This window comes from Mytilus edulis, chromosome 8, assembly GCF_963676685.1.
Source record: "Mytilus edulis chromosome 8, xbMytEdul2.2, whole genome shotgun sequence".
In the NCBI taxonomy this organism is placed as follows: Eukaryota; Metazoa; Mollusca; class Bivalvia; order Mytilida; family Mytilidae; genus Mytilus; species Mytilus edulis.
The window spans coordinates 21,390,400-21,415,094 of NC_092351.1; the positions used below are offsets into that span (position 1 = coordinate 21,390,400).

The 24,695-nt window shown below is 34.0% G+C and overlaps 3 protein-coding genes across 3 annotated transcripts; all 3 read right to left on the minus strand.

Annotated features, from left to right (window-relative positions):
• Positions 1-11,532: 11,532 nt before the first annotated feature.
• On the minus strand, positions 11,533-12,108 carry LOC139483993 (uncharacterized protein F54H12.2-like). The gene has a single exon (XM_071267713.1). It carries the CDS (start codon positions 12,106-12,108, stop codon positions 11,533-11,535), a length of 576 nt encoding a protein of 191 aa, XP_071123814.1.
• A 1,628-nt stretch (positions 12,109-13,736) lies between these two features.
• On the minus strand, positions 13,737-14,819 carry LOC139483994 (uncharacterized). Its single transcript, XM_071267714.1, has one exon. The coding sequence runs from the start codon at positions 14,817-14,819 to the stop codon at positions 13,737-13,739; it is 1,083 nt and encodes a 360-aa protein (XP_071123815.1).
• A 1,229-nt stretch (positions 14,820-16,048) lies between these two features.
• LOC139483995 (caspase-2-like) lies at positions 16,049-16,471 on the minus strand. The gene has a single exon (XM_071267715.1). It carries the CDS (start codon positions 16,469-16,471, stop codon positions 16,049-16,051), a length of 423 nt encoding a protein of 140 aa, XP_071123816.1.
• Between the last annotated feature and the right edge of the window lie 8,224 nt (positions 16,472-24,695).

The following is a 24,695-nucleotide window of genomic DNA, read 5'->3' on the forward strand; positions in this document are numbered from 1 at the left end:
ATACCATATTTGTACTTTATGTAACATTGTATATTTATTTTGTCCTTTTTCATTTATAAGTACTGGTTAAACTAATGATATTTAATAAAGCAGAGATTGCATATTGTCGTCTGTAATAGTTTTCAGTATTTTGCTTGTTATTGTTTTATTTATTGTTATATTTTATTAAATTTAGCACTTTGTACATATACAGTATTTCAATCCTGGTATCTAAGACAATTCCCCGAATTTGGATAACCAGTTTTTACCTTTACTTTTATAAGTTAAAATCCGTCAAAACTATGACACGTTTGATACGTGGAGGACATTTTCACAGAAGACATTGAGTGGCACAGTTGTTATAAACAGTAAAACAGTTTTTGAAAACGTAATTGCATTGTTTATTTTAGTAGTACCAGATAAGCTTTGTTAATTGTTATAAAAGCTGTTATTATTTTTTTTATTTTTCCTGAATAAACAAAAAGTATTTCAGCATATATTTCACATACCTTTACCAAATGTATTGCCATAACAATAGATCGCTTAAGTTAGCTGTAACATGTGGTTATAAGATAAGCGTTGTATAATAAGGAAATGGATAATCAGTGTTTGCAATAAACAAGTTTCGTTAAGGTGGGTACAATGTATTAATCCATTTTTAGATCTTATTTCTACATATATATTTGTAGATCCCTTTTTTCCGTTAAATGATTTTTTTTTCTGTAGAAAATCTTTTGGATTTGCATGTTTGTTAAGAAGCATTTTTTCGATCTGTTATTTCCTTTTTAACGTACATATGTATGTTGTTTATATTGATTATCTCACTATCAACACGAAATAAGTTTACAAAAAAAACTAAGTAAGAGTTGCAAGCAAGTGCCATACTTCCTTTTCAGAACTTTAAGTCTCGTTTGGTCATGTTGTATCTCAAATATATCAATAAATATATATCTATTTTGGCTTTCAATATTTTTGATGGCGTAAATTCGAGAAACGAAATATGTCAGAAAAGTGATTTTAAAGCAGGTTTTTTTTTATCATTTTTGAACTCTGTAGCGTCATTACAATCTTAAACAAAATGACTTTAACAACAACTCGAAGCATCGATTGTTCTTGATGTGTACGAACATCATTTGAGAGTGTGCCATGAACTATTATATTTAACTAGAACACACCCGCAAAATCGCGGGCATTTTGAGCTTGGTTGAAAGTATGAAAACTGTTGTAGGGTGAATATGTTTGTAAAAGATTTTATGACTTGAGAAGAAGATATTTTATTTTCCAATTATGGGTCCCAAAATTTTCATTACAATACAAACAATGAGATAAAAAAAAAGGATTAATGAGAACAATTAAGTTCTTAATTAATCATATGTAGATAAAGAATCTATAGTATATTTCATTATAAATATCTAATGCATTTTAATGCAAGTGTGGTTGATATAGATAACAAACAAATAGTCCAAATAGAGAGAGAGAAAACATAGTTATCCATGTATGTATATATAGTACACCATAAGTTGGCAGTCGCGTAGCTCCCTATACGCTAACACACAGTTGCGTGCACATCGATTCGGCATGCAAAAAACAAATGGTTGAAAAAAAAATTATAGATTAAATGTTAAAGGAAACACCTATGGTGTCAGTAGAGTAGAGGTTGGTTATACCCCCCCCCTCCCAACTCAAATCTATAAATAGTATTTCTAAGGGAGAACCCCAATAAAGCAGATGTCTATATGTGGGGTTTATAATGATTGAACCCCAACTATAATAAGATATGCCGTCAATTTCTAAAAATACCCTATGACAAATGATAGATGTCTATATTGATCTTTATTTTTGGGGATTATACTACTTTAAAACTTTTGAATAAATTAGAGAAGTCGTTGATTCCTGAGCCACTTGTTAGGGGTTATAATTTTCATCGGTTATTTTCTAGTACTATAAGATATGACGTCAATTTCTAAAAATACCCCATGACAAATGACAGATGTCTTTATTGATCTTTATTTGGGGGTTATAATACTTTTAAACTTTTGAATAAATTAGAGAAGTCGTTGATGCCTGAGCCACCTGTTGGGGGTTATAATTTTAATCGGTTATGTTCTAGTACTGTAAGATATGACGTCAATTTCTAAAAATACCCCATGACAAATGACAGATGTCTTTATTGATTTTTATTTGGGGGTTATAATACTTTTATACTTTTGAATAAATTAGAGACGTCGTTGATGCCTGAGCCACCTGTTGGGGGTTATAATTTTTATCGGTTATTTTCTATTGAGTAAGGGTATAAAAGCCAAGCAGTCAATGAAAAAGACCGTATACACAATCTGTGAGTTCAGATATACCGATAGAAAGCAGTCGTTACAAGAAATATAACTTATGTACACGCGTTCAAATAAGCAACACCTCATCCTGAATTAATGGTAAGAATAATCTCAAAAAATTTAAAGAAAAATATTTTTGTATTATTCACAATTGAACACCTGATTACAATAAAAAACAAATCTCATTAATATCACATCGTTCTTGTCTTTATTGACCTAACTTTGAACCCATGAGGGCATTCGTTATTTTTATATTTTTTGACCGCCCGTATCCATACCCTTAGTCATACTTTATATTGGTATTGCAAAGTGTTGTGAAATAATGGTTTTGTAAGCACAGCTGTCCTTTTTTGATCATCTACTTTTTGAATAGAACACGATTAAACAGATCTTTCATTGTACCTAATCGTTAAGCATACATTGCGCCATTTTCGTTTATATAAAACAGCATAAAGTTTATTGGTAAAAGTAATAAACTAACTGAAAATAGGTGTTGATGGTAAGGAAAAGGGGACATTTGTTTTAATATATTTTTCATTTAAGACCCGTTTTTATGTTGTTATTGAAATTTTCAACCAAGAGTTATGGTAAACATCAATATATTTAAAACATTTGAGTTTACATAGCAAATAAAATTGTTGTTTTTTGGGAAGGTACATTGAAATCTATATAAACTTAAGTATATTTATTATTAAGTATAGAATATAATTTTAAAATTTTACTTTAAACAAATTCATTTTAAATGACATTTTTATTAGATAGGGGAAAAAGGTTTATTGATAAAAAAAAATGTTCTAATAGTTTTATTTTTTTTTCTGAATTATTAACTTTAAAAAGTATTTGAGTGATCTTTATGGCAGGTTTGTTTTTCAAAGAAGAAAACAAATATCAAATAATAAAAACGTTTTTGGAATAGATTTCAAACAAGCAAATGAAAATCATAAAGTAAATGAAAATCAAATAAAGTGAATGAAAATCATAAGTGAAGATTGAAAAATTATTTGAAAATCAAATAATAAAAAATGAAAATGAAAAAGAAAATCAAATAAAGTAAATGAAAATCGTAAGTGAAGATTAAAAAAGTAATTGAAAATCAAATGATAAAAATGAAAATCGAATAAGTAAATTAAATCGGTTAAGTAAATGAAAATCGAATTAGTCAATGGAAATCGAATAAGTAAGTGAAAATGGGAAAAAAAGGAAATTGTATTTCCAAATGATTTTTTCAAGAGAAAAAAAGAAAAAGAAATTTCAAGAATTATTTTTTGAGAAATAAAATAGTTTTGACTAAAGATATATTTTTCTAATTTGAATAATGAAGTAATGAAAACGTGAATAAATTAAAAAAAATGGAAAAATGAGAATAAAACAGTTTGAACTGAAAGTAATTGAAAAAGAAAATTCAAAATCGAATAAGGAAATTAAAAGCGAATGTCAATGGAAATCGAATATTAAGTAAATGAAAATAGAAAAAAAAAAAAAAAAATATCAAAATAAATTTTTCAAGAGAAAAAAAATATTAAGAAAGAAAAATTTGAAGACATGTTTCTTTTTAGAAATAGTTTTGACTACAGATATTTTTTCTAATTTAATTAACGAAGAAGTAATGAAAACGTGAATAGATATTAAAATGAAAAGAGAAAAAGAAAACAGTTTGAAAAAAAACATTAAGTAGACTAGGACTATATTTCAATTTTGAACATTGACACAAGTTTTAAAAAAACCAGTACTATTTTAATCGCAAGAATCATTATGTCAGATACATTAATTTGCTATCCGTTTGTCGTGTAATTCTTCTAAAGTGTTTCTTTTAAGCTGTCTATTAAACACACTATAATCTTGTTACCCTAAAGTTCAAATGGGGAAGGCGTTATTTGAGATAATAAAGTTTTATGTTCACCATTGTTAAATTATTCACGATGTATCAACAACGAGTGAGACACAAAACACCCTTGAGTTATTCTCAATGAATGATTTTGAAAAAGCCAATGTATTTCTATTCACAGATTGTAATCATAACAGTGTAATTGAAGTTTTTATTACATTAACATTAGTAAAAGTTTCAATACACGACTCTTCAATGATAAACTAAACTAACCAAAAGTTTTAAAAAATAATACTTGTGTGACATTGTCATTGAAGAAAACAATTTGTTAATCATTTAAATACCTTTAGTAGACATCAAACTCCACCCCTAACATTAATACTATAATAACGGATATTTGAAAGTTAATACTGTAATAATGTTTCTTTAGATTAGTACACGTACTCATATTTTGTTTGATTCTTGTATGTTTAATATTTTATGAAAAAACGAATCTAAAATTGAGGAAATTTACCTCCGCTATACGTAGCTGAAACAATGGTAAACACCCCCTTGCTCAGTACATATGTTTCTTTTAACATATTGGATCTCATTTCTTTTCTCAGATGGAAGGGTGTCCGATTCTAACAGACATCATAAACTGTTTTACGTCCACTGATCAATTGCTGACTTTTGTTCGAGCATATGGTTTGGAGGACGATCCGTATGTTCAACTCCGCTTAACTCATTTGAGACAAACCAATTCAATGGATTTCAAATGCACGACATGTGGAGAATGGTTCAGTAACCAAGAAAACTACGAGTTTCACATGTTATACCACGAGACAATTCAAGATTTTGACTTAAGTTTATTTGATGACACTCCTCCTGACAAAAATCATATAGAACCGACTATCAACTCTAATAAAAGGACGACATCCATTCCCGATTCATGTGACGTTTACACACCACCTCCAGCTAAAAAAGCAAGTTTCCCATCCGACCAGTATGGTGCCGGTGACGACAATCCTACAACACACACATTTCACAAGAAAAGAGAACGCACCTACGCCAACAATTGGGCTACAGACATTACGTATGAAGTTAAATTCTCTAATCAGTTTCAGAATAAAAAACTGACGGACATAGTCGACGATTTACACAACGTATTCGACGATGTTCTCGATCAAGTGCGTGTAGGATCTCAAGACAACAGTCTTGCACGACTTATCATCGAACATAATGGTTTAACGGACCCAATCGTCGTCCCTTTACAAGAACTTCATGCAATGGATGCCTCCACGGTGATGGATGAAATAAGCAAAGTCCTGCAAAGCAACGAAGAGCTACCTGTAGACGATAGTTTTTTCTGTTACGGTAGGGCGAATAGATATTCCATCCGGTGGTGGTCGAGTATATATTACAAAATTGACGGATGACGATAACAGTTTAAAACGCAAACGTTCTATTATCAGTAGGCCTAGTTACACAATGTGCATGCCAATGGCAATTTCGGTTTGCTTCCTGAAAACCTGTCGCGTTGTATCCCCTAGGGAATGGAAAACACTGACGTCAGACGACACAGAGTGTATGACAGATAAAGTTCTGAAACACAGAACCACCCCGAAATGGTTCTACAATCATGTACTTGATAAGGGGAGAAAGGAATGTATTAATTTTGCGAAACGTCTCTGTGCATTAGCCGATGTCAGTACGGATCATCAATGTAACATTAATGACATAGAACGCTTTGAAAAGGTGGTGGACTTGCAAATTTTAGTCATTTCATCAAAACTAGGAAACAAATTCATTCGTGTTGGTGAAGGAGAAACGGACAGAAAAAAGGTGTTTCTCTACCTTATTGAAGAGAACGGTTGTGGACACTTTACAGCCATAGTGAGTATATCGGGTTTCTTTTGTTGTAGCTACTTCTGTACAGAATGTCTTAAACCGTACAGTGCCAAAGATCAACATTCTTGCCAAAAGCATTGTACCGTATGCTGCAGTTCGGATTGTGTTCTGACAGGGAACAGTTTGTCTTGTCGGGCGTGTAATAGAACGTGTAGATCCATCGCTTGTTTTCAAAGGCACATAGAGGAAAAAATAACAAAGAAAGGAGTTTCTTACACGGACTGTGGTAAAAAATACGAGTGTATAACTTGTAGAAAAGTGGTAGTCCGAGAGGAACGACCATCCGAACTTCACCAATGCGGAGAATGGAAATGTGTCTGTTGCCGAGATTATCAACCCGAAGAACATTTATGCTACCAGAGGGCAATCAATACCGAGAGAACCGACAGACAAATGATATTCTTCGATTGTGAAACGACCCAAGACACACTCCTACAATGTGAAAACGGGAATCTACCATCCACTTCGAGATGCCAAAATTGTAAAGACAAAGAGGAAGCGTGCAATCAGTGTACACTTTGTCAAAACTGCGGCAAATCTTGGTGTGGTTCAAAAGAACACAAAGTGAATTTCATCTGTATGCAAACAGCATGTGACCACTGTAAAGACAAACAGATATCTGATGAACCAAAATGTAACTTTTGCGGTGTTCGCTGCTCGATGTGTGATAAAAAGGACAAAAAAGAATTTAAAAAAGAACCATGTTTCATAACATGTGGTTTTAGGGAAAGAATATTTCGCGGTGAACTCGGCACTGATGCATTCTGTAGAAGGGTTTTCTCAGAGCAGTACACAAACGCAGTCGTGTTGTCCCACAATGGATCTGGTTACGATAATTATTTTCTGATTGACTGGTTGATAAAGAATTCTATTCGCCCAGACGTGATCTTCAATGGATCCAAAATCATGTACATGGCGATAAATCGGGGTTTAAACATCCGAGTTTTAGATTCGTTGAACTTTTTACCTATGAAGTTATCGAAAATTCCGAAAGCGTTTGGACTAAAGGAATTGAAAAAAGGCTACTTTCCTCATTTTTTCAATACAATGGAAAACCAAAATTACATTGGCCCATACCCGGACAGTACATATTACGGTTGCGACTACATGAGTAAAGATGACAGGAGTGATTTTTTGTCGTGGTACAAAACGAAAACAAACGAAGTATTTGACTTTGCAAAAGAAATAAAAGAATACTGTTGCAGTGACACGACGATCTTAAGGGAAGGAGTCTTAAGATTTCGTGATTTGATGTTGGAGGTAACTGGAACGGGGAAAACGAAAAACACACACGGGCAAGGGGTTGATGTTTTAGATTATGTGACCATTGCAAGTGTGTGCATGGGTGTTTACAAGACTAATTTTTTTAAAAGAACAATATGACTTGGAAGTATTGAGGCATGACACTGACGATATAGACCAAATACCCATGACATTTACAGAGAAAGGATTCGACGTTTTAGATCATGACACTTGGAAGTCTTCCGAAACATTTCTCTCCGAAAATCCACAAAGTAAATTCGGTCAGCGAAAATTTGTCAAAAGTCCGCTGGCCCACGTACCATCAGAGGGATACACCAAAAGATACAATCATAGCAAAAGCTCGATAGTATGGTTGGAATGGATGATGAAAGAAGAAAAGATGTCTATTCAACATGCCTTGAATCGAGGGGAATTCAAAATTCCTGGAACAAAGTTTCATGTCGATGGGTACTGTCAAGAAACCAACGAAGTCTTTGAATTTTTAGGGGTAAGTTTTTCCTTAGTTACGGAGGGGTAGGCCGCCCGCTAGTCAATTGAAATCAAACCAAACTGAAACTATTTGCGAATAATCTTGATATCGAAGAACGTCTTGATCCTCGCCTTGCCTTTTTTGTAAGTATATAAGCATTTTCATTTTTGTAATTCATCCCCTTACAAAAAAAATGTATTTTGAAAAATAACGCTATTGTGTTTTTTTGAAAGTGTTCCAAAATGTTTTGTTTCACATTTCCTTATTGTTATTATTTTCTTTAACAGGGTGGACGAACAGATACTACAAAGTTGTATTACAAAGTCAAAAATGAAGAAAAGATCAAATACGTAGATTTCACATCTTTATACCCATGGACAAACAAATATTGTCGCTATCCATTGCATCACCCAGAGATCATTACTAAAGATTTTGAAGAGTTGGATACATATTTTGGTTTGTGCAAAGTGAACATTTTACCACCTAGACACTTGTATCACGATGTTCTACCTTACCGATGTCACGGAAAGCTCACTTTCCCACTATGTAGAACATGTGCTGATACAAAACATCAAGGTAAATGCACGCATAATGAACAGGAACGAAGTATTACAGGTACTTATGCTACACCTGAAGTAATGGTAGCGAAAGAACAAGATACCGAGTGTTAAAACTGTACGAAGTGTGGCATTTTCCGGATGATACATAGTACGATAAACAATCTAATTCCGGAGGATTGTTCACAAACTACGTACAGCTGTTTCTTAAAATAAAACAGGAAGCCAGTGGTTTCCCCCACACTGTCGGACAGAGGAAGAAAAACGAGACTACATTCGATTGTATAAAGAAAATGAAGGCATAGACTTAGATTACGACAACATCAAGGTAAATCCAGGTTTACGTAGTCTTGCCAAACTGTGTCTCAACAGTTTCTGGGGGAAACAACGACTGTTCCTGAAAAAGCTCTCTTTTTTCCACGAATCAGAGGCCGACAAATTCTTTCAGATCATATCAGACCCCACTAAAGTAGTCGAAAATTTTCACATTGTATCAAACGATACAATACAACTAGAATAGAGACAAAACTCCAAGTTTCCCCCTGTGGATGCGAAGACCAACATCTTCATCGCTATTTTCACAACGATGTGGGTTAGATTAAAACTGTATGAAGTTTTAGACATGTTGGATGATAGAGTTCTTTACACAGACACTGATAGCTGCATCTACGTAAGCCAGAAGGGAAAACCTGAACCGTCGTTAGGGGATTATTTGGGGGGAACTGACGTCCGAAATACCATTAGACGAGGGGCATATTGTAGAATTTGTGTCCGGTGGACCGAAAAACTATGCTTATCGGACACTCAAGACTGAAACGTGTAAAGTCAAAGGTTTCACGCTTAATTTTACGAATTCTAACATTGTTAGCTTCAATTCTGTCAAGGAGATGATCACATTGGACAGGGACATGTCCAAAACGTTAACTAATCCAACTAAAATAAGTCGACTACCGCACCAGAGAAAAATATTCAGCAGAAAAGAAAACAAGAAGTATAAATTCTCGTATGACAAACGTGTTATTCTTGACAATTTCGATACAGTTCCTTATGGGTATTTATAGAAATAAAAAATGACTTTCAGCATGATTTTTATTGAAAAAATATATATAATATATGTTATACAATTAAAGTCAGTATTTTATCCAACGAATCTTTTCTTTTTTCTGCGTCGTCCCAGGCATGATGTCTCTCCTCCCCTTTTTCTTAACGAATAATCCTCCTGTCTGTGTTAACGATTTTTTCCCTCGTTCTGCTATTAATGTCTTTGGTACATTCATTTTTCTCAAAAGGATTTGAAACTCCTTACTTCCAATTGGCTCTTTTCTTTGCCGTGTTGACACGGTGTAGTGAATAAGATCTACAATATGCGAACCAGTCACTGTTTTCCCGTTTCGTATTAATTCGCCTTGTTCGTTATGATTTACCACGTTTTTGTCTTGAGCTAAAACGAATCTGTAAAGGTCGGCAGCATGTTGTTTAATTTTTTGGGGTAAAGTACATGGGGCATGAAGTTAGTGACGGGGTGTTCTCCATGGTCGGTTTTCGATATTTCTTTTTTTTCTAAAGTCCGTTTGAAGGTTAGTTTGTGTTTGATTCACGAGACGTTCGTATCGTTCTTTAGACACGTGTATGAGCTCTTTGGCCATTACTGTTCGTTCAAAAATAACAAAACAGGTTTAATCAAAAGGCAAGTCAGTGTAGGATGTCTCACTAAAATATTCCTTTTCCGTGTGTATGTGATCGATCGGGATGACAAGGAACGAATGTGTAATATGTAAGGTCGTAGTTTACTTATATGTGAGGGTCTCACCGGTATACTTCTTCTGTACACATTCAATGCTATTTCCGATATGATATCCATTTGGTCGTTCGAAGCTGACTGAATTAAGACTTTCTGCTGTCTAGGGGCAGCATCATATGCAAATTTAAGAAATGTACTGTATGACGTGATACTCAACGGCATATTGTTTGTCAACTGGTGCTTTACGTTTGCTCGTCACGGTTTTATTACTTTGGGGCATATACAATGGTGACGTCATCACTTGGAAATATCGAAGTACGTAAGCGGTACTTTTTATTCGTATAAGGTGACAAGTCGCATACTAGGTACCCACCAACTGAAACACAATTGATAGCTTTATCATAAGCGTCTTTGAAATATTTCGTCTCCCCGGGAAATGCCTGACTTGCAAAGGCGATGAGTTGTTTTTTTATCTCTGTTATTAGCCATTAGAACAAAAATATGGGTGTTCAAACTTATCGATCGGAAATGTGTCCCTTTTTCAAACAGGTTTTGGGTGATGAAAATTACCGAACAGTTCCTGTGATGTGATAGAGCGGTAGCCAGGTTTAAAGCCTCATCACTCTTACTGATCAACCTCATCATGTCATCCAGAACAAGGAGTGTGTGCTTGTCCGGGTTGGTCCATTCCATAAGGTCACTTCTTGTGGGGAAGCCTTCGTGCAGAATAAAATTGGGTATATTTTTTTCAGCTTGGTCGAAAACAGGTTGAAACTCGGTATAACAATACACTGTTTGAACCGGAGGGGTCTTAAACATGGCAGTTACATGCTTTAGTAATTTCATAACAAACGTAGTCTTTCCGCTTTGAGTAGCCCCCGATATCATGAAAGTACATGGACTTTGAAAAGGTAACACGTCGTGAGAAGTTGTCATCTTGACGTCCGGATGAGGTATGAAGGAATTGGACACAGCATAAATAACTTAATACGATGGACAAATGTATATATTTTATTGACACAAACTATAATAGGTGTTGACAAAATTAAATACAAAATGGTCGTTTACATTAACGTTTGAATCGAAAATCTTGACAATACAATCTAACGAATATTTAAAACATAGGTTCAACATGAGAAAAGTTAACACAAATAATCCACAATGAGAAGACGACTTTGGCTTAACTTGAACATTAAAACACTCGTATTTTTTCACGTTACAGTTCAGAAAATGTTTTAATTCTTCTCCATAAAATTAAGGTGGTCTGCCAAAACTGTCGAAAAACATCCCGTGAGATTTACTTTTAAGCACAATTGCCATCCAATGTTCTCCCGGCAGATCACTAGTATGGTTGTTGACGATGTAGGCACTGGGGTAATGTATCTTATTTGTTGGTAAATTGTTCCTAGCAAATACTCCTTTCACGTGCCGATGTATACACGAATTTGATCGGAGGGCACATTCTAGTTCGTATCCGTTCATGACTGTATATAGCGAACGTTTCGGGAATGGTCTATCTCTAGAAATGAATCGAATACTCCAAAAGCTATGCAAGTGTCAGCAGAGGGTAGTCCAGTCTTGAACTTTATTTCCGCTCTCACATTTCCATGCTTCACCAAGTTTATATAGTCATCTCCAAGTCCTTTCGGGTCCAATGGAAAAGCATACAAGGTGTACCCTTTTCCATAGTCTTCTCTTGTTATAGCGAGTCCTGCGTCTCTGTTAATTTTTTCACAGACCTCAAATAAATTAGCGTATGCCGTTGCATACTGTCGGTTATCCCCAAAGTCAAGCTTTAACGGTCTCGCTGGAACGCTCTCTCCGTTTACGTACAGTCCTACGTCAGTAGCATTGTAATGGTTGAAACAGAAAGGGTTAGTATCGTACGTACCATTTCCGCTTTCTTGTGAAATTAGCCCTAAGACTAGAGTACTTGGACGGATGTTGAACATATTGTCCCAAATGAACTCCCTAGAGTCTTTATTGATAGTGTTTCTTTTTACTTCCGTCCTTTGGAAATAGTAACGGACAGGCTTGGTTTCTATCTGTTTCATATGGTTAACAATGATTCCTGGGTCTACTTTAATTTTGCATGCCTTATAAACACAATCTAACAACTGTAACTTGTAAGCGGGGGTGTCTTCACCCGAAATGACAAAAAACTGGTCGCTACTACGATAAAGTTTTATATACAAATCGACGCCTTGTATTAAATGACGATCCAGTGTTAGCTCCATTTTTTCCATCCGTACTCGCTAAATCACCTGAATCTTTCATGAACAATTGTGACTGAAGTTGTGATTTCTGTTCATCGGTACCACTGGTAAGAATAGTGTTGATATAGGCTTTCCATGGGTAGTTTGAAGTATTTAACGACACTAGTTTATTGTTCATATACACATCCATTTGTGCCCACATAGCTTGAAGAGGCAAATTTACAATACTTGACGTATCGGTATCGTCTAGTGCCGTTCCATCAGCCTTGACAACTTTTGCCCGAACATATAATCTACTGCGTCTTAAATCCATATATTCGGGACCTTGTCCCGAAACGAAAAAAATCAACTGTAGATACATCTGGCGAAGTGAAGTTTGACATAGGCCTAATTTCCGAAAAAAATATTCGATCGATAGCTACTTGATTCTTAGGTTCGTCAAACAAATCCAACTCCATTGGAATGCTAATGTCTTTATTTTCTTCGTTTAGATACGCCATTTCTTTGTTGTCCTTTTATCAAAAATGGATGGTTCAGTTTCTAAATTGATCTTTCTATTCTTTGTATAGTGTTTTGTCTTGGGTGGTGCCCTGTTTTTAGCTTTCTGCGTTTTACCTCTTGCTCCTTTAAGTTTTTCGACTTGAATGGTTATTGGTTTTGATTTCTTTCCTTTTATACCCACTGACTTAGCTTTTTCTTGTTTGATGTGCGGGTCTTTGTCTCGCGTCTGTTGTATAAGTTCTGAAACAGCACGATGTTCGATTGCGGCTGTTGGGGCTACCTGTTCCACCCTGGTTTCATTTTTAGGTACGTCTTTCTTCAGAATTACAAATCTTTTTCTACCATAACGTCTCGAAATTCCTCTTCCAAGCTGATTATTATGTTCCTTTTTTAAATAGCTCGCTTTATTTATGGCCTCTTGCCATAACAATGCATCGCTTATGTATGGAGATTTCGACATCTCTACAGAAAAGGATACTTTTTAAAGTGAAGTGTTACACAGGCTTCCAAATTGATAACTGAACACGGTTGTCCCTTGTTGTCTCTTAAATAGATATGAACTTGATTCACTTGCCCCAAACGAACAGGAACATAATATGGAGTGTTAAAGATCACGTTTGTCCTATAGTGTTTCATCTTCCTAATGACGCGTGCGTCTGTTGCGTCTTTACTGATGTGAACTTTCCGTAGGAGTGGTTTCTCGGATGAACCCACAAAACTCTCTTCACAAATGTTTGAATAGACGTAAACATCGTCCTTATATTTCGACGCGTTTTTATAAGTGATATCGATTTCTGTCAATGCCACAACCCAGTATGCTTCAAGATTTATTTGCCTATCTAATTGTACTGTGAAGTCGTAAGCCATATTCTGTTCAAACAAATGTGATCCATCGGACGATTTAAGAACCATACGTATACTCATCTTGAACAGAAATGACGTTTTATGACAAGAGATCGTGTTATTTATTCATTTTGGATATCTGAAACGGGAACCCATGAGTCGAACTTTTTCGGGTACCCTAGCCAACGCACCAGTACCTGCTTAGTCCCATTTCTTTTTCGTCTTTTAATAACCTTTTCTATTTTCCATTTGGTCTCTCCATCCTTCCGTACTTTCTGAACTTCACTATCTTGGAAGGTCCCTTCTATTGCTTCATCTTGAAGGTCAACGACCTTGTACAGACTAAGTTGTTGACGGAAAAATGGATGACGTTTGAACGTAAGTCTGACAAAATCGTTTACCTTGTATCTAAAGCTTTTTTTCCTACTTTTGATCTTTGTTTTTTTAACGACTTTCTTTTCTCTTCTCTTAGGGTTTCGAGCAAGATATGCACTTAAACGAACTTCACCTGCATTGTGTTTATTTACTTCGAACGGTGCGAATCCACCAAGGGTACGATGCGGTCTTGCGTTATACCCCTTGACCATATCTTGCAGGACATTCACGTATTTATATGTTTGGTTGTGCCTGAAATACCTGAATAAAATCGACTTCAGACTTCGAATGCTTCTCTCGACAATTGCACATTTTGTATCGTTAAGAGAATAATACGTGTTAATCCCCTGGTTTGAAAGATATTTCCGTACGTATTGGTTTTTAAATTCTTTCCCCAAGTCTGATCTAACAGAGGAAGGCTTCCTGTTTCCACTCATAATTGTTTTTAAGGCGTTAAGTACACTGGTGTGGGTTTTATCCACAATTGGTTGTATCCATAGAAACTTGGAAAAACAATCAATAACAAACAACAAGAATTTATTTCCTGAGTTGAAGTCTTGAAATTTATCTAATTGCGCCAAGTCCATTTCCCAGAGACTATCTATTGTATCCACAACATATCGACTCCGTTTAAATTTGTGTACATTATTCCGTGATAGACTGTAAGCGTCCTGGTTTTGTAACCATTGTTTTATTTTGTGTCTTCCTATTTTTATTTTCCCCTCTTGTTTAACTATGTTGTATAATTTGTCAGAACCCGTAAATGCAGCAGCATGCTTAGGGTCATGCCATATTTTATCTAAATAGTCCTCATAGTTTAACGAACTCATCTCGAATAATATTTTTTTTATGTGAACATGTTATTTATTAAGGATGTATTAAGATCAAATTCTTTATTCTGTTACCTTTTGTCTTAATCTCCGGTTGAATTTTTTGGGGTGTGAATGTATGTTTTAATTTGGCAATGTCGATAGATCGAAAATAGTTCACTTCTCAGTTAAAATAAAAACAAAACATTTGATATTTTATTTTAAAAATTTATTATAATAAAACAGTATACTAAAAATAACATCAAACTAATCGATCATGTCTATTGTCTCAGTTCTTTACCAGCTTTTTTCATAGCACTGTTGATACTTGATTGTAATCTCTGCAGATATCTCCATTGTTTAGTGCTGAACAGTATACCGCACCTTTTATGATGTCTTATATCTACCTGGACTTGTTTTCGGAATAAACACACAGTGACTTTATAGTGCCCCGGTAGATCAAACTGTTCAAAATATTTACAGGTCGTGTTGTTCATCGTCGGATCACTGTTTTTATGAGCTATCGTAATCCTTTTACAGTCCGTCTGGTTTGTGGGTACCCTCCGAGACATTTCACTGATTACCGCTAAACTTGTGGACATTAGAGCAAGCATTACAACGACACCAGTCCATTTAATCACGTCCAAATGCATTGAATATTTTTCATACATTGAGGAAAGATTAGATGCCAAACTTAACTGAGACGGCATTTTATGTCCCATAGAAAACCTAATTGGTTGCTCATCATTTCGTTCTACAGACTCAAAAGATATTGCTCGTGAATTCATGTTGTACTCTGACCCAACAGGAGACAAAATGGATTACTCTTTAACTGTTAACGTTTTTATACCATGACTTCATAAAGGTTCAGCGAACGGGTTACAGTTTGAACACCTGAGCATCCCTTCTTGGTTTTGATGGTCCTCTGATAAAATACAAGGGGTCGTGGTTTCCAATTCAGGAACACTCTCTCTGACGTCAGGAAATGTGCCTTTCAACGCTTCCCACTTATCATATGTCAGAGAAATACCCTTCCTTGTTGAAACTATCTTATTGGAATCAGGGATCTTCGATCGTTGTCTGACATCAACGGTTGGATACGTTTTGTTAACAGAGACGTACACACCTTTACCAAGATGAAAAGTCATTTCAGGAACCCCTGTAACGTCATCAATCATCTGACCTATAGCCGCATCTATTTCGTTCACATACATTTCTAAAAGCTGCCACTGGTTCAAACGCAATGCTATTCACTTTTTTGTAGGAACATATGTGTCTGCTGAATTCTTTTCGTATTTGAGGATGTGAATAAGCACTTTGTCATCCCATTCATTGACGACGACAAAGATATCACCTCCTATAGGTATCATAACTCGATCTTTTGATACTTCTGATTCAATCGTTGACTCTTTTAAAAGCTGTACTAAACTGGACTTGCCTTCATCTACCAGTGCTGTACAAAAACATTCGAATGCCATTGGTCCCCTTCTCTGAAGTGTAGAAATAAGTTGTCTAGTTTTCGAATAAATATTTGAATTCTGTAAAATTTCTTCTCTCAACTCATCTGTTAGTATTCCATTCTGATATAAATGATCAACCACAGCATCTGTTGGTGTTTCTTTCACCAATTTCACGTAGTTTTTCTGAAGGGACTCTATGTGTTCTTTCTGCATGTTGACAGTCGAATTGTTTTTCTTATTCTGATACTCTGAACAATTTTTAAACGTGTATTTATAGTGATTTGGTAGAACAGGTGCTGTAGTTGAAACCTACGGATTGGGGGTTTTAATATCAGGAGATCGTGAATTTTTATACACCCTTTCTCTGTGATCACGGGATAAAATTGGGAAGCATATCTTCTCCATTGTGTGAAACGATGGGCATCAATGGCGTATGTCATCCAATGACCCTTTCTTGCCTCTCGGGAGGCAAACGACCAGACTACCATGGGGTGTATTTCTTTAATTCTTCCCTCTGGTAAAAAGCGAACCTACGAAGAATCAAATCAAAACAATAACAAAGACTTTTTCTAAAACAATAACAAAAGTTCGAGTGAAAAAAATAGTTGTTTAACGCTACTCACCGTCTTAATTTCCTTTGAAAGTACGTTTGACATTTCAAAACCTAGATTAAAAACTCACGACGGACTAATTTCTATATAGTAAATATATGTATGTTTAAATCTACTTATAAAGTAAGGGGAAAACACAGATGAATAAATTAAAAAGCAATAAGTACAAGCATCTCATTCAATATTCATAACCCCCACATTATGTTTACAATAATCGATAACATTTAGATTATAAACCCCAACAGGTGTGCAGGTGAAGTCTCACATCTATTCATAAAAGTTATAACCCCCACATATAGACATCTGCTTTATTGGGGTTCTCCCTTATAAATACTATTTTTTGATTTGAGTTGGGAGGGGGTATAACCAACCTCTACTCTACTGGTGTCACTTTTTTAATTGATGAAATATCATTAAATAACGGCATTTGATTTCAAAAAAAAAGTTTTATTGGAGATTATGACAAAATCGGACAGTAACTTGTATCTTTTACAAGATTTGAATTTGTAATACTCAGTCTAAGACATGTAGTTTTTGGAGCACATTTTCCAGTGTACGGTTCATCAGTTTGGAATGAGATGTACCAATCGACATTATAATTATCAGAACCCTTCGATATCGTTGAAAATATGCCGAGGCGATGTGGTCGACAGACTACCAGAGCCAATCACCCTGCAATCACGAACACAATATTGGAAAGTCTCATTATTTTTTGCGTTCATAGACCATATGATAAGGGAACTGGAGAGTGGAGTCGCGTCTAGTATTATCAGAAGATAGCTTCTTTGCGCTGTATCTGCTTCATCGTGTTGTAAGAAATATAAAAAAACGAATAAATCTTAACATTGTCTGAGACATACGAAACTGACCTGGCATGTAATTTTGACGAGATCAATTGGGAGGTCGCTATATGCCGAACACGTACGCTGGTGCTATCATGGAGATCTATCAGTGTACTAAGTATGTTGAAAACAAATGTACAATCAACAATGTACAACGACAGTTACTAGCATTACTGCATATTCATCGGGATTTCAGTCTGAATATTGACAATTAAAGTAATAGAGTTCTGTCTAGATCCGAAGAGCAGATTTTGGACAATTTTGAGTAAATTCTGTATCACAAATATGTGATGTTTATGTATTACTCTATTCAGAAGATTTATTAATAGTTTTACATTCATAAATTTTTTATAAGTCCTATCTACATATATAGCTCCTCTTTAAACTGTCCTATGACCGAAAACCGAAAAAAAACCCACCTTTTTCTGCATAAAAGGGTCCCAAAATTTGTTCGCTTCGCTCCGCTTGGCGGTAGTTGCTTGCACATCGTTTCTTTCTAGCTACGCCCCTGGTTGGATCAAATAAACATATAATAAGTAGCCAAAAAGAAAGAAAAAGTTAAGTATGTTATATATGACCGCAGTTGATGGAAAACTTGGAATTGATAGTAAATAGCAAATAGCAAATACAATGTACATTTTATGTATAGTATATGTATGTTCATAGTAGTGTAACATGACAAAAATAACATTAGAAATGTTTGAGTTATCTCTCTTTGTATAGAGTTCAGCAAATAAAGTGAAATTTGAAAATTAAATAAAATTGGAAAAATGTATAATCATTTGAATTTGAAGTATGGTTTTATTGAACTAATTCATATAATTGATAGGCATTGTTGAGAAATATGTATACTATGAAAGATGTGTTTCACATTTTAAATATAAAAGGTTCTGATAAAGTCACTATTGTTCACAGGTATATCTATGTCTACTAGAGGATGGTATTTTGCAGTGAAATTGTCTGCCATTTCCTTATCTAGGTTATGTATATTGAATTGTAATTATGTGCCCTTGATTGATATTATGATTGTGTTTAGTTTATTTTTTATATTTCTTATTGAACCATTATTGATTATCCATGAACAAATGTTGATTACTTTGAAGACTTTCTCTTGTTTAATACTTTGATTTGCGAAATGTTAAGAATTGTTAATATATTCAGAAAGGGAGATAAACATGTTCTTGTAATTTTTAGATAGCTTTGCATATAAATGTTTCTGATGCATTTATTTGATATTTGAATAAGCAATCTTTATTCCAAGTTTACATTGTGTAGGTTAGTTTATGATCTACATTAAAATTCGGTTTGTGTTTTTCTATTTTCCACAAATATTGAACTATTCGGCGTTGAAAATTAATATAATGTTTTTTTTATATATGTATAATTTGAATATAAGAATTTACAATAAATTCATGAACCTGATTTTGTGCTTTCGTGAGCCATTTTTATCGTTTTGGGAGGTTACAAAAATGGCGTTGTCGACAGGATATACTATATATATGTGTGGCAACATTGATAAGACAATATTTTCTAGGGTTAAGGTACTAGATATTTCAAGCAAGATAGATACTAAAGAAAAAAAGTTACAGAAAGAGGTAGACGAATTGAGTAAGAAACTATACCATATGCACAAAAAGAAAGGTAAAACTTTCTTATGCAAAATCTAAGCTAAAGACGAGATAATGCTTAGACCGTTATTAGAAAGAGATTCTGCTGATAAAATTTTGCTTTTGAATAATAGTATTTATGATGGTGATGATTCTGTTAGTCACTTACAACAGCAATTTCAAAGAAATAAAAAAAGATGATGAAACTTTGCAAGGCTATTCTTCGAATCGGATGAAAATATTTGACCAAATAAACAAGCGAGAAAAACAGTTTTAGTTGACAAAGATACAGAAATGATTCAATGATTTCCTATATAATCAACTAAATTTTCCCCACCCCCTGGGTCCGACTGCATTTGTTTATTGTTTGAGTAATAGTACTAATTCTGACTTTTTTAACCTCTCTTACCTAACCCTAGACAGTTGCTTATCTGTTTATTGTTCTATTACTGTCTTTCTTAGACTAGAGACTTCATGTGTATAATCTGACATCAAGCTCATGTACTATAGAAGAAGAGACAAATAATTTCACATTAAATCCTAAAACATTACATCTAAAGATAATAATAATCCAAGGTAAATAATATTACGATGTCAATGAACGAATTCTCACGCAAATGTCATCACTGGGATATACCAAAACGAATTTAAGGTCTATATGTATCATTCACAAATTTATCAAAACCTAAAGGGAAGTTATTTTACTGTGGATTCATTTATTTTTCATGGATGCCAATGTTCTCGGATTGTTGAAAACGTGCATGTTCATGGTTATTTGGTTTTGTGGTTTTAACAACATAGACAGACAAATAGCAATAAAGTGTTTAGGAAAGCATGACCTAAAGCATCCTTCGTATTAGACACAAATACATGGGAACTGAATGGTTGAATGTGTTAAATATGAAAATTGTAGTTTAAATGTCAAAATCACGAATCAGCCGTTTACTGTAAATGGACTCGGAGTATGACTTTTGAGCAAATTTTGAGGGTAATGATGTGGAAGTTAGAAATCATTTCAGCCTTTATTGCAAAAACAGGACATTTTGACTTACCCAAACATCTGCAACATCAATTGTAACCGCAAAAATAAAATTAAAGTACATGGAGGAAGATACACATAGGTAGGGCATAATATGCACCAATGACAAAAGTTGTGCCTGATTGAGAATTGAGGTGGTGGAGGGGCCAAATAGTGTTCAATGGAGCAAATGCTCTTTAACTAGTATGCTGGTTTCTAATATACAGGAAAAATTAGAGGGAAAGTTGAGTCATCCTTTTAGACGTATGTACATGTAGATTTACCTGCTAATTCTATATAAAAATTCAACTCAGAACTATGTCTTATATACTTCGACTTCTTGGAACGGATAATTCAGACACGTGTTATACGAAGAGCTGGTTTGTTACAATATAATGTCACGCGATCGCGCACCTGAGGTCACAATTTGCACCGCCCTTAAAATACACTGCTACACGCCACATGAATGTGATTGGTTATCAAATAATACAGAAATAATGCATGTTCAGTTTATGAAGAAATTAGTTCATCAAATAGATTAGATTATCACTTTTGACACGAATAGGTTGGATTGACATTTCTGTCATCGGGGATAATATTGAGATAAATGGGATAAAACTGACCGTCAAAAAGGGTTAGAGAAGCACATCTGGAGAATCTCAACATTAATAAGTGTTACTTACCAAAATTTCTCTATTTTAATAAACTATTTAACTGAAAATTCACAAAGATAACGATAAATATTTTTGATGATGGCAATGATGCTGGTTAAATTGGCGATAACATATTCTTCATCCTTTGGCTTTACGTAATAAAATTTGTATAGAATTAAATTTGACTAAAGTTCAGCATAAAAAAACGAGAATATGCAGAAGCCTGCCAATATATTTATGATACAGTTGGTATATATTTCTGTAAACGAAGTTGTCTGTATACTTCACTCAGAATTACAATTGAGCGCAAGGAGATCTTTTTTGGTGAATCGTTTTATTAACCCCGGTTGGACTCAGGATCGAAGTTCAACATATTTATATTAACGGAAATTTTTTCCATTGCTTTTACATCATTGAGGCCCTCTATTTGTATTGCGGGGTTTCACATATTTAAATCGGAAAAATAGAATGTTGTTAGCAGAAGAAACAAAGAAAATGATGAACACTACAAAATTTTCAGGAATAGATAAATATGATAGAGGGTCTGTGTATTCACATTATTTGTAAAACTCTCCTTATTCCTGTGAAGCGTGTGCTTTACATCGAGGCTTGCTATGCTTATCATCGACGCCACAGTACTTCAACCAATCAGACAATGTTTATTTGGGGCATTCGACCTATTTTAACTCAGATTTTGGAATATTTTAACCGAAATTTTCGAAAAATGGAATGTTGTTAATACCTATAAAATAAAAAAAAGATGAATACTTTTAGCTAAAGATGATTTGGATAAGGATTCTGTGTATTCACATTATTTGTACAACTCTCCTCACTGACGCCATATTTTGGAATTTCCGTGACCTGAATGGTTTGCGAAAATTAATATTTTTATATATAGTATAGTACGTAATTATGATGTGAAAAGAATCATAAATCTATTCTGATTATAAAACTACAACAATCTTGAATATTAACAACAAAACCTTCAAACTTTAACATCATATAGACGTTCGTAGTATTTAATAAATATGACGTAGGTTATATGGCCATCCACAACAGAGACTGCAAATCCATACAAATATAAAATTATACTATTACGAAAGTATGCAATGTACATATGATTGTTGCGAAACCATAATAAAATGTAATAAAAAACAAAAATATATCAATTTAACTCGAATAATTACCCCCCCCCCCCCGGGCCCTATGTGGGTCATTGCCCTCCAGAGGTTAATGTAGTGATCGAAGTTATTGAAATATAACGAAATTATTATTCTGGTTATATATTATGTTGTTGGTATTCTCAAATGAATTGTTTCCCATTTGTCATGTCGGGGTTTTTAGTAGTCACCTACACGATTTGGATTTTTCCCGCCGTTAGTTGCCTATATAATTGCTTTCATTTACGTCATTTGAACTGTGATGGTAAAACTCTCTTTAGCCATTATACCACATGTTTATTGAGTCAAAGACAGGCGAAAGATAATACATGGATATTTAAACTCATAAGTCGGAAACAAACAGCCAATAACATGGCTAAAACGAAAAAAGGCGAAAACAAAAACAACACTTTAGACAAAACAACTTGGAAAACTAAAAACTGAGCAACACGAACCCCACTCAAAAGTGTTGTTGATCCGGAAAGGTAAGCAGATATGAAGTGGGAGAAGGTAGGAATTCAGAATGTAATGTGTATGTTTTGAATCGTTGTTAATTTCTGATATAAGATTGAACAGACTCAAAACTCTGTTTTGCTGAAATATAGAATAATGTTATGAACTATCTCAAACTTATCCCTATTTTCAAGTTTATTGTCTAAAATATAAACCCGAACAGACACAAAAGCACTTTTTACATGTAAATTTATTTTTACTTGAGTCCACATTATACTAGGAAATGTTAATATGATTGATAACAGAATATGTATATAACATGAAAGACTTTTCCTAATGTAAATGTTCTGTAATAATCAACTGGTCTTTTATGAATTTCTTTAAATTGATGACATTAAGTCTGGTGATACAAATATTATTTATGTCAACTTCGACCAAGTTCATTCAACCTCATTTGTTGCCATGACCTAATTTATTTTTATTTATTATAACATTTGATTGTAAGTACTTTTTAATTATCTCAACTCATAAGTTATTTTCACAGTATTTGCCCTTCGAGATCCGAAAAGACCGTTTGCCTACACACATATGGTATCGTTTTCTTTGAGTGTCGGGGTCAATTCAACTAGCCTCTAATGTAGAAAAGGCCCAATACAGAAACAGTCATACAATTTAATTTTTCAGTTTTTATATTATTATTTACAACAATATGCAAAATGGAGTTCATGCAACTCCTGTCGGTGTTTTCATTTAAACTTTCATGAATGTTTTAGATATTGATATCTGTTAACTACTACTGCCTTAAATTTAACCACACATTCGTCCTACCCTACTCTGTAGGCATAAACATAAATAAACATGATAACAATCTCCTAAATACTTTGAATTTACTATAATCCTGAAAAAAAACCAATACATAGCCGGACTAAATGTTAAAAAATTGGTGTTGATAATAAAACAGGAACCGCCTTACCATAGAACATCAAGAGATTACACTAATAAATTCATTTCAAGGTGGATCGAGTTCCTATTGCGTTCGTTTTCCATGTCTAAATTTCTCGTCTTGTACAACATTTACTCGGTGCGGGGAAATGAAATAGTGAGAGTTCGTCATGGCCAAAGAAACAATTGTTGCCAGATATCAAATTGTATCTTCCAAGGCACATGGGTCATCCTCTGGTTTATTTGGTTGATTTATGTTGCAAAATCCTTCGTTTTCTGTATATATAGTTGGGTTTTTTTTTAAATTGTTGTTTGTATTTTCGTCTTTTCTCTTTTGATCAAATATTTTCTGTCATTTATTATTGAGCCCTTGGTTTGTATTGTTTTTATGATTAAAACTAAACAAAAGAACGCATTTTGAACATGCAGGATTCATAAGAATGTTTTCTTCTCCTATCACCGCCTGTCGTTTTACTTATGATATAATTTTCAAAGTCTTAAATTGACGATGATTTGACACATTCGTCGATGTGTTGAAATGTCAAATGAGTCGGAATGTTCTTCCAGGCTTAACTCATCTGTTCTTTAATTCGTTCACTTAAAGTCATATCATATGATTGTGATGGTTGTGTTTTATAAATATTATGTCAAGCTGTGTGTTGGCCATGGCAAGCCTAAAAACTCTTACTACCTATAGTTAAATGTAATCAGTCACGTTTTTTATTCGTTTTGTCCATCCATTTTAAGCTTAACATTTTAAAACAATAACAAACTATATTTTAGGATAAATCTTTAGTTTTGTTATGGCATACGTCAATACAACAGTAAATGACAAAGAAGTTACTGGGTCTATAACATATTTTATATCATACTTACTAAGATATTGAAAAATTAACTAGATTTACACAGACATACAAATAATTCATATATAACACTTCGTTAACAACAAAATGAATAAAAAAAAATACATATATATACACATACTACTAAGTACAACAGAATATAGTCAAAGCGTGTTTTGGTGTATGATATTAAGTCAAGACAAAGGTTCATTTATTTAAATTCATGACTTGCCAAATATAAATAAACCTAACATCATAAATATAAAATGACAAATTCACATCAACTAAATAAATCATAAAGAAACGCAA

Bases quoted from the DNA above. Each gene is read 5' to 3' on its own strand.
- LOC139483993 (XM_071267713.1), bottom strand. From the start codon at position 12,108: ATGAAACAGATAGAAACCAAGCCTGTCCGTTACTATTTCCAAAGGACG.
- LOC139483994 (XM_071267714.1), bottom strand. From the start codon at position 14,819: ATGAGTTCGTTAAACTATGAGGACTATTTAGATAAAATATGGCATGAC.
- LOC139483995 (XM_071267715.1), bottom strand. From the start codon at position 16,471: ATGCAGAAAGAACACATAGAGTCCCTTCAGAAAAACTACGTGAAATTG.